The following is a 9,642-nucleotide window of genomic DNA, read 5'->3' on the forward strand; positions in this document are numbered from 1 at the left end:
ACCCCTGGGGAAGGGGAAAAAAGCAGCAAGCTACATATACTTCTCTACAAAGCTGCCTTACACTATCTCTGTGTTTTCTATTTCATTTGGCTGCAGCTCTGCAGGGCCTTTGTCAAAGGTCTTTCCTAGAACCCACTCCCTGGTCTTTGGGTAACACATTACCAGGGATTGAAGCTGGCACCTTCTGCATCCAAACCAATTTTCTACCATGGTGCTGAGGCTTCTTCTCAAAAAGAGTTTGAACATATGGGATGAACATATGAAGTTGCCTTATAATGAATCAGACCCATGGTCAGTATTGTCTACTCATACTGGCAGTAGCTCTTCAGTGTCTCAGGCAGAGGCCTTTCACATCACCTGTTGCCAGATTCTTTACCTGGAGATGCCAGGGATTCAACCTGGGATATTTTACAAGCCAAACAGATGCTTCACCACTGAGCCACAGCCCCTTAACTGAAAAATGTATGATGTTTCTCAAAGAGACAGTGATATATTTGGATACATGCTCTAGGATCAACCGCTGTAAGTAAAGTCATTGTATTTTAACCAGTATGACTAAGATCATATTTTGTTTTTGGTTTCACAAGGAACGAAACAAGTTTTCCAACATCAAAGCTAAATTGCTCAATGACATTTTTATAGAACAAGAGTAAGCTTGAATTGTTTTTTATGTGGATACATAACTCAGGGACTGAAGATCTATTTCAGTAGTTCCTAGTGGAGTTTTAACCAACCCGCCCCCTTTGAATGGCAGACTCCACTGTTACTTCACAGACAGCTTTTGAAAGTTCTCTCAGTTGAGATATTTTCTACCTTGAACTGTTGGTGGTCATGGGGCTGCAACAATCTCCAAACACTTGGCTCCAAGGAATTAGTCGCACATTTCTTTAGATATAGGTACGAATAACATGCTATCTGCCTTCTTCAGTCTCTCATGATGATCACTTCTGGATTTCTTTATCTTAAAGAAATCTACTTATCTCTGCAGGGCTGCACCTGCTGCACTGTGACCACTTCACTCATCTGACGTTCATTAAAGTGGACTTCACATAATGTCTCTCATATCTGGGTCCATACTTGCATCTTGGCCACTTTCCTCCCTCTCGTTTCTTCTTTTTAAAAAAAAAAACAACCCTGCTTATGATTGTTTGGTGTTTTGCTGGTACACGAGGAGAGTGCTCGGTTTTACTCAATACAGGCTATTGTGTAATCCCACAAGATTTTGTCAGAGTGGTAGCCCTAATAGCCCAACCTAGTGTGACCTCATCAGAACTTGGAAACTAAGCAGAATCAGTACTTGGATGGGAGACTACTGAGGAAGACTGGGGTTGCTATGCAGAGGAAGGCAATGGAAAGCCACCTCTGCCCATCTCTTGCCTTGAAAGCCCCATGAGATGCAACTTCATGGGGTCACCATGATTCAGTTGTGACTAGATAGCCCCTTTACCTTACCTTAATAAGGGACACCAGGTTCAGGTAAAAGTCTTACCAAGATTGTAGAGGACTTTTTCGCTGGCCTTCAACAAGGAAAGCTTTAACATCCATCTTACAATGACCTCCAATTTGCCCCTTCTGGAAAAAGTCTTCATTAAATCTGACGTTAAACAAATTAGAAATTATTAGCACATTTTAAAAGTCAGCAAATTCCCATAAGGAACGAGGGTGAGAATTCTCTTCATTACCTAGATAGTTCAAGATAAAAATAGTTGGCACCCATTCAGTAACATGTTTAAGCACATAACTGAGAGCTAATGTGCAAGACTAATACCTTGGAAAGAAACTGCACCGAACCATGTATTATTCAGCATGTGCTTAGATACTGCTCACGGCTCAACATAAATCCAATCTGCAATTCCAATCAATATGGATTCATATCTGTTTGCCACAATGAGACTGCTTTCACCCTGCTCATGGTTGGCTAGATAACGATCCATAGTTCAGCAGGGGAGATTGAGTACACTGCATTCTGTACCATTCCAGGAGATACTTAACAATACATAGGTCTACTCCATCTATGTCCCCAACTTGGCCAGTTGACCATAAGAAAAATCCACAATTCTAATTATATTTTTCTCTCCACCCCTGAAATTCTACAATTACTTGTAATATGAAAACTCATTTATTTTCTAAACTGAAATATATAATGCTTTATCTTATTGCTATCCATGAATCATATTTTCTTCTATATAACTGAACTGTGATTTCATTTATAACCAAAGTGTTAAAGGTATATAAAGCTTCAAAAAAAGTTCAAACATTTAAAAGTCACTTGTCAAGAGCCTTCAAACATTTTTAAACAAGTTATTACATGAATCAAAGTCTAGTTTATGTTGCTTCCTGGAATAGTTTGCAAAGGAACCAGGAGATCAAAGCCCTGAATAAAGACTGTGATTATTAAACCGTAGTAGTGGCAACAAGGAACCAATGGAAATTGAGGATTCTGTGTTTTTATAAACTGATGCGTCTAACTGTAGCCAAGGTGGTATAGCCTATCAAGTAAACTGGGAGCTATTAAATTATTTTCTTCCATGTGCCTTTTTAGATTAAAAATACTTTATGAAAATGTATGACTCAGCTTACAACATGCCAGCAGTTTTAACCTAAGTTACGGTGGAGACTGGCAGCAATTTGCAACCAACTTATGGTGAATCCATATGGTTTTCAAGGCAAGAGACAAAGGTGGTTTGCCTCTGTGTAGCATCCGCAGACTTCCTTGGTGGTCTCCCATCCAAGTAATGACCAAGGACAACTCTCCTTAGCTTCCGAGCTCTGACAGGATCAGGCTAGCCTGGGTCGTCCATGTCAAGGGTTAACATAACTAAGACTTATAAGTAATAGCAAACATCCCAAGCATACACAAAGCTAAAAGGATTCTTCTTGCAAGACAAAACAGACGTATCAACTAGTTAAAACCATGTTGCTTTAGACACATCTAAAAGCTTCCCCAGTCACATGGCACTTGGAATTATAACCATGTGAGACAGCCAGGAATTTAAATGGTAGAAAATCTGACCAAAAATGGTCAGTTCTACAATTCTGACCCCTCCTCTATCTTTGTCCTCTCACCATTCACATGGCCTTCCATATGTCTCTGAAAGTCTCTCCTGTAGAGACAATGCCCTCAAACTCCCACACATGAGATGCTGGATAAGCTGGCAATTTGTGCTATGGAAAGTACTCTTTACATTAAGCTTCCTTCTCTTCCTTTGGCTGCAACCTGGATGTAAATATGGGGAGATTTATTTACTGCATTCAGTATCATGCATCTACCAAATGTCCCAATATATGGATCCAGTCCAATAAATAAACACTGACAAGGAATCAGAAATCAAGGAAGGACACAACATAAAGTGAACATGGCCCTCTACCCTACAAAGCAAAATAAGTAACTTCTGATCCATGAGTCTCTGCAATCAGAAATATGCCCTCCAAAAGAAAGGCAGAGTTTCCCATCATCTCTCACCTAAGCAAAGTTATGAGGTTTTCTAGATACTATTGATAGAAACTGGACAAAACTAAGTGAACAATGAGGGCTCACAGGTCCTTGGAGCTATGAACATCTACAAGAAGGAGGAAGCTGCTTAGCACTGTATTTAGAGTTTAGTTCCTCCTATGCATTTCTGGGAACATGAGAAAATGTCTACCTGTCATGGATCCTCTCTGGGCTTCTTAAATCAATGTACAAATGCTTTGCTCTGCAGTATTGCAGATAACGTGAACATTCAAGTGAAGAATCTCCCTGCAAGGGAAAAAAAAGGACAAAGAGAACTGAAATAACCAAAAAAATGGAAGAAATCTAGAATGTAGTGCTTTATTATCAAAATATATCAATCTGCTCACCATTGTCTTAGGTCTGCAATGAGTCTTCACTTCATCTATTCTCTCTTTAACATACCCAAAATCAGCTTGCTTCCAGAACAAATGCTGAGCCTCTTCCACAGTATTAGCCCTAGCATGAAGAAAGATCACGACAAGCGTTTATTTGAGACAATGCCGGTTTTAACTGCAGCAGAACATAAAGCATAAGAGTAAAGCTGCATTCTCGTAAAACAGGCTGCCAAGTAACACCCTAAAAGGAGAGAATGAAAAGAGATCCCTTCTCCTGTTTTGCCTTGTGGGCTGATGGTTTGTAGCCTTCTGGGGTGGGAAGTTACCAATGGTGCAGATGCTGAGGTTGGAGTACATATCACCAGATCCTAGAACTCCAGGTCCTGATATTGCCAAAATCTATGGTCTCCTCATAGCCGCAGATTTTATCCAGTTGCCATCCACAGTTCACAAAGTCCTACTGTATTTATAACTTGGGCCACGGAGGGCAAACAATGGCAGAAGGAAGTTTTTTTTTTAAAAAAAGCAACAAACCCCTCAACTGCAATAGTCTCAGCTACCATTTTATCATTAGTAAAAAGGTAAAGGTATCCCCTGTGCAAGCACCGGGTCATGTCTGACCCTTGGGGTGACACCCTCTAGCGTTTTCATGGCAGACTCAATATGGGGTGGTTTGCCAGTGCCTTCCCCAGTCATTACCGTTTACCCCCCAGCAGCAAGCTGGGTACTCATTTTACCGACCTCGGAAGGATGGAAGGCTGAGTCAACCTTGAGTTGGCTGCTGGGATTGAACTCCCAGCCTCATGGGCAGAGCTTTCAGACTGTATATCTGCTGCCTTACCACTCGGCGCCACAAGAGGCTCATTTTGTCATTATCATTTTATCATTTATCATTAGTATTATTTGTTAAATTTCTATACCGCTCTCAAGGCGGTGTACAAAATGGGTTAAAATTAACAATACATTAAAACAGTATAAAACATTATAAAACAGTATAAAACATTAACAATATAAAACAGAATAAAAACATAAGCAATGAATTGGCAGCATTAAGTAACAGAAGCCTTTAGATATTCATTGCCTATAAGTCTGCAGACTAGATGTCACTCAGTTGGGGTGTTTTGTAGGGGAGGGCCACACTGGCCCCAACCAAAGCTTTTAAAAAGCCCAGGCTTCTACACATCACACAATTGCTTCATATGATTTTTTTTTCTCTACTCAGGGCATAGGGTAGCACTACACAAAATAACTCTCAAAGTCACTTGGACAAATGTTTTGGGATTGTGGTCTAAACAACTGCATATAATTTGTTACTATGTGATCCTAAAATCCTGCTATGTGATTTTGCATCATTTAATGCATCAGTTCTGTTATGGGTTGTTTGTTTGTTAGCTTGTTTTTAGTTCTGGTTGGTTCTACAACCTAAATCCTATTTCATTGTTTACTGAACGTTCCATCCTTTTAATTTCATTCCATTGTTTACTGGTTTTTTTCATTGTTTACTGAATGTCCCATCGTATTGACTCTGTAATCCACCTTGAGTCCAAGGGAGTAAGGCAGACTATAAATCATGAAAATAAATAAAATCACAGCACACTGAGCTGTCCAAATTTGTCACTTTTTGAATTATTAGAAGCATGCCACTTCCACACCCACCCTAAAAAATGCAGGCCCTAAGTAAGATCTGTCTCTGAAATGTGCCTGCTGAAATACTGATATAAGGTAAAGGTATCCCCTGTGCAAGCACTGAGTCATGTCTGACCCTTGGGGTGATGCCATCCAGCGTTTTCTTGGCAGACTCAATATGGGGTGGTTTCAAAATGTTAAGGTTCAAGACTGAAGTAATGCAATAAAATTCCATACTTATTCAGATATTGGAATGCTACATAAAACTGTCTTAAAAAAAAAAAGAGTAAAGGAAGAAAGTGAGTTGGATCTGGGCAGCTTTATCTCTCCACTTCCTCCAATTTCCCATCGTGCAGCTCCCATCCCATATGACTTTTGTCCCCATGGGTCCCACAATCACCAGCACAGCCTTTTTTTTGGTGGTCAAAGGGGACCCCCTCCTGCCTTTTTTAACTACTGGCTGGATCCAACTCAATGTACACAATTGCACTCAATATATTTAAAATGCCTACTTACCATCCTGCCTCCGGATAATCACATGTTGGATATCCAAACCTTCTTTCTGGGTTACAGGATTTCTCATACCCCCAACATGATTTCAATTTCTTCAAGTATTTCTGCTGAGACATGATCTCAGTTTAAAAACTAAAAGGATGCTGTTCTAGCAACTTAACAGCTGATTGCCAAAGATACGTGCTTCTAAAAAGGATTGTTTCCCATTTCTCATTTTGCTAAAACTATTCCCCTAAGGCATTAAAAAACACACACACAATCTGCAGAGACTAGTATAATACACCAAAGTTTACAAAAATTTCTAGCATTTGTCCAGTTTTGCATGTGGATATTTTCAGAGAAGCTATACATTTGAACAAGATTGAAGCATCTGTCAGATTTGGGGCCACAGAGCAGGCTACTTACATTTTCTGTATTAACAAATAATGTCTTATTTATTAAATTTCTATACTGCCCTTCCCTGAGGGCTCAGGACGGTTTACAACATTCAAAAAACATTCAATTAAAACAAAGAGTAAAATTATTAAAATCTATGTATCAAAACACTATTATTTAAAAGCATTCCATCCTTTCTCAAAATGTGTGTGTGTAGGGGGGAAATAAATTTCTAAGACGGGGGTGTTCCTGTGATGCCTAAGTGTTATTGAGATGTCCATCTGTATGTGTCCATCTGTACACAGGGAGGCCAGTTTGCATTGGTGTCCTATAGGCCTCAACCATAAACCTGGCAGAACAACTCTGTCTTGCAGGCCCCTTATCTCATTTGGGAGTGTTCCACCGGGCTGGTGCCAGTGCAGAGAAACTGTACTGGAGCACACCTTGGATAAGTATTCCCAACAAGTCAATGCTACAATGCTTTTCCCCCCAGAGTTGAACCCAAACCAATGATAACCTTCTAAACTTAATAAAATCAGAGTCCAGTAGCACCTCTAAGAAAGCTCAGGGTGTGAGCTTTCGAATGCAAGCACTCTTCCTGAGACTATGGTCTCCTTATTCCCTGTCATGTAAGGAGACCATAGACCGATGAAGAGTGCTTGCACTCGAAAGCTCACGCTCTGAATAAATCTTTGTTGGTCTTAAAGGTGCTACTGGACTCTGATTTTATTGTGCTACTTCAGACCAACACGGCTACCCACTTGAATCTATCCTTCTAAACTTAGTGTGTTATTCCTGTAAGAGGCACTGCCATTCTGCATACTGACTTAGATGGATCAAAGTTCTCATTCCGCTTCATGTGTTCTCATAAAATGAGCTGATTCAGCCCCTCCCAAACACACACTACCTAAGAGTCTAAACTGCAGCCATCCCAAACCCTGTACTTGCCTGGAAAATGAACCACTGTTAACCTCTGCAAGTCTAAGAATAAACCTCTGAGATTCTAAGAATAAAACAAGTCATTGTATTCCAGTGAGTAAAAAGGAGTTCTTACTTTATAAGGGCAAAGAAGATCCTGCTTACAGGCGGTGGCAATGTGCTGGTTGTTTTGTAAAAAGTATGGGATGTGCTCTTCTGGCAAGTTGATGTTTTCATAGCTAAACAATGGCTCTTCCGGAATATTGTGGGCAACAGCAACATTTTCATCATGGACGCTGGCCAAGATTTCCTGAAGTAGCACTCCAAATGCAAGCAGCATTAACATGGCAGTCAAGCAACCCTAAAAAATAAACACTAAAAAGGTTCAAGCACGACATAATGTCAACCAACCAGACTCGTTTCAGTAATTACTTCTAGCATGCAACTATTAATCTCTTGGCCCGAAAGGCTCTCTTCTGGGTACCAGCTGGTATCCATGGCTAACTCAGTCATTGCCATTACTGATGCTAAACCAATAAGCAAAGGGTTTGCTGTTCCCAAGGCATGCATGGGAACTCCAAGTTAGGAAAATATGTAAGAGTCCCTTGGGCTTTATTTCCTCCACACTGAATCTAGAATGGAATCCAAAATAAATGCAGTGAAAAAACTGCCACTGATGTGTATTCATTGCATGAATTCTATGAGATTCTAAACCCAGAGCCAGAGGCTAAAGGAGAAGCCAGAAACTCAGCTCTAGGAAGTCTCTCCGGATTAAGGGGGAACAGAGTAGTGAGGCCCACTTCTATCCTTGTACATTGCTGACATTCTAGCAATGAATACTTGACTAGGTAAGGGAGAGAGGTAAAAATGCCCAAGTGGAAGAGCATTTTCAAGCAATGGGTGGTGAGTTCCAGACATTTGTCGTTGTTGTTAGTTGCGAAGTTGAGTCCGACCCATCGCGACCCCATGGACAATGATCCTCCAGGCCTTCCTGTCCTCTACCATTCCCCAAGTTCCATACTTCAGTACCCCACTTTTTACTACCTGAAGAAGTCTCAAAGCAGCTTACAACCACCTACCCTTCACCCTCCCCACAACAGACACCTTGTGAGGCTGGGAGAGCTCTGAGAGAACTGTGACTGGACCAAGGTCACCCAGCTGGCTGCATGTGGAGAAGTGGGGAATCAAACCCGAGTCTCCAGATTAGATGCCAGTGCTCAAATACTCCACCAAACTGGCTCTCCCCAGTTCCTTTTTCCGTTGCAGAATCTTGCTGGTGCTGGAAAGTGCTGTCAAATCATAGCTGACTTATGGTGATCCAACAGGCCTTATGGTGATCCAACAGGCAAAGAGATGTTCATTGGTGGTTTGCCATTGCTTACTCTTGCATCGTGGCCTTAGTATTTCTTGTAGGTCTCCCATCCAAATACTAGCCAGGGTCAGCCATGATTAACATCTGAAATGTGACAAGATCAGCCTAGCCTGAACTATCCTAATTTGGACCACCATATAAGAGGATATGCTTTCCTGTCTCTACAAGTTCCTCCAGCGGAAGGAATTACACCCAGCAAACATGCATTTCTTGGGCTAAACAGAGTATCAAGAGCACACTTGGGAGGGATTTACTCCCAGATAATTATGCCCGGGATTACAGCCTTTGAGGAAAGCCCAGAAAAGAAATCCTCTTCTAGCAGGAGTAAGCCAAACTGTAGCTCTCCAAATGTCTATGGACTACAATTACCATGAGCCCGGTGATGGCAGGGGCTCACGGTAACTGTCGCCCGTGACCATCCGGAGAACCACAGTTTGGCCACCGCTGCGCCGCAACCAGTGCGTCCTCCTGAGCACCGCCACGGATGCCCACGGCAGCCAGTCCAGAGAGACGAGCGAGCTGGCCGGCTGAGGAAACGCGCGTGGCGGAGAGGAGCCCGTTCCCGCCGCGGCCCCTCCTGCCCGGTCCCCTGCCGCGAGCCCGGCTCGCCCCGCGTCGCTGTACCTCAAGGAAACCAAGCCCGCCGCGCCGGGTCTGCGGGCCGCGCACAAGCAGCGTCCTCCTTCTCCCGCCTGGCAGGGAGGATGGCAGCGCAGCCGCTCCTGCCGAGGCGCCCAAGGGGGGAGAGCAGCGGCGACAGCGAGCAGGAGGAGGAGCCCGAAGGCGTCGCCTCGGCCCTCCGGAAACCGAGCGGCCAGCCGGGCGAGGCGCGTCAGGGCGCGCCCTGGGTGGGTGCGCTTCTGTGGAGACGGAGGCGCCCGGCGGGGTGGGGGGTTGGGGAGCGGACCGCGGGGTTCGCCTCACTAAGGCCTGGCAGGAGGCCTGGCTCCCCGCACTGGCCCGGGGAGGGGGCGGCCCTTGCTGCTCGCCAAAGTCGTGCCTGGGCTTTG

General features: G+C 43.2%; 1 protein-coding gene across 4 annotated transcripts in view; it reads right to left on the minus strand.

Annotated features, from left to right (window-relative positions):
- Positions 1-9,642, minus strand: part of EOGT (EGF domain specific O-linked N-acetylglucosamine transferase) — a 28,543-nt gene extending 18,901 nt beyond the window's left edge. Inside the window, exons 1-6 of one of the 4 annotated variants that reach the window (XM_077325128.1) lie at positions 9,257-9,639; positions 7,397-7,621; positions 5,971-6,074; positions 3,841-3,949; positions 3,645-3,739; positions 1,490-1,594 (exon numbers count right to left, since the gene is read on the minus strand). In XM_077325128.1, coding sequence (XP_077181243.1) covers positions 1,490-1,594; positions 3,645-3,739; positions 3,841-3,949; positions 5,971-6,074; positions 7,397-7,606 — 623 coding nt within the window. In that variant the 5' untranslated portion in view covers positions 7,607-7,621; positions 9,257-9,639. Of the gene's footprint in view, positions 1-1,489; positions 1,595-3,644; positions 3,740-3,840; positions 3,950-5,970; positions 6,075-7,396; positions 7,622-9,256 lie in introns of all 4 variants that reach the window. The other 3 variants (XM_077325126.1, XM_077325127.1, XM_077325129.1) reach the window with 3 other exon arrangements.

The sequence above is a fragment of the Paroedura picta genome, chromosome 3 (genome assembly GCF_049243985.1).
Source record: "Paroedura picta isolate Pp20150507F chromosome 3, Ppicta_v3.0, whole genome shotgun sequence".
Classification (NCBI taxonomy): domain Eukaryota; kingdom Metazoa; phylum Chordata; class Lepidosauria; order Squamata; family Gekkonidae; genus Paroedura; species Paroedura picta.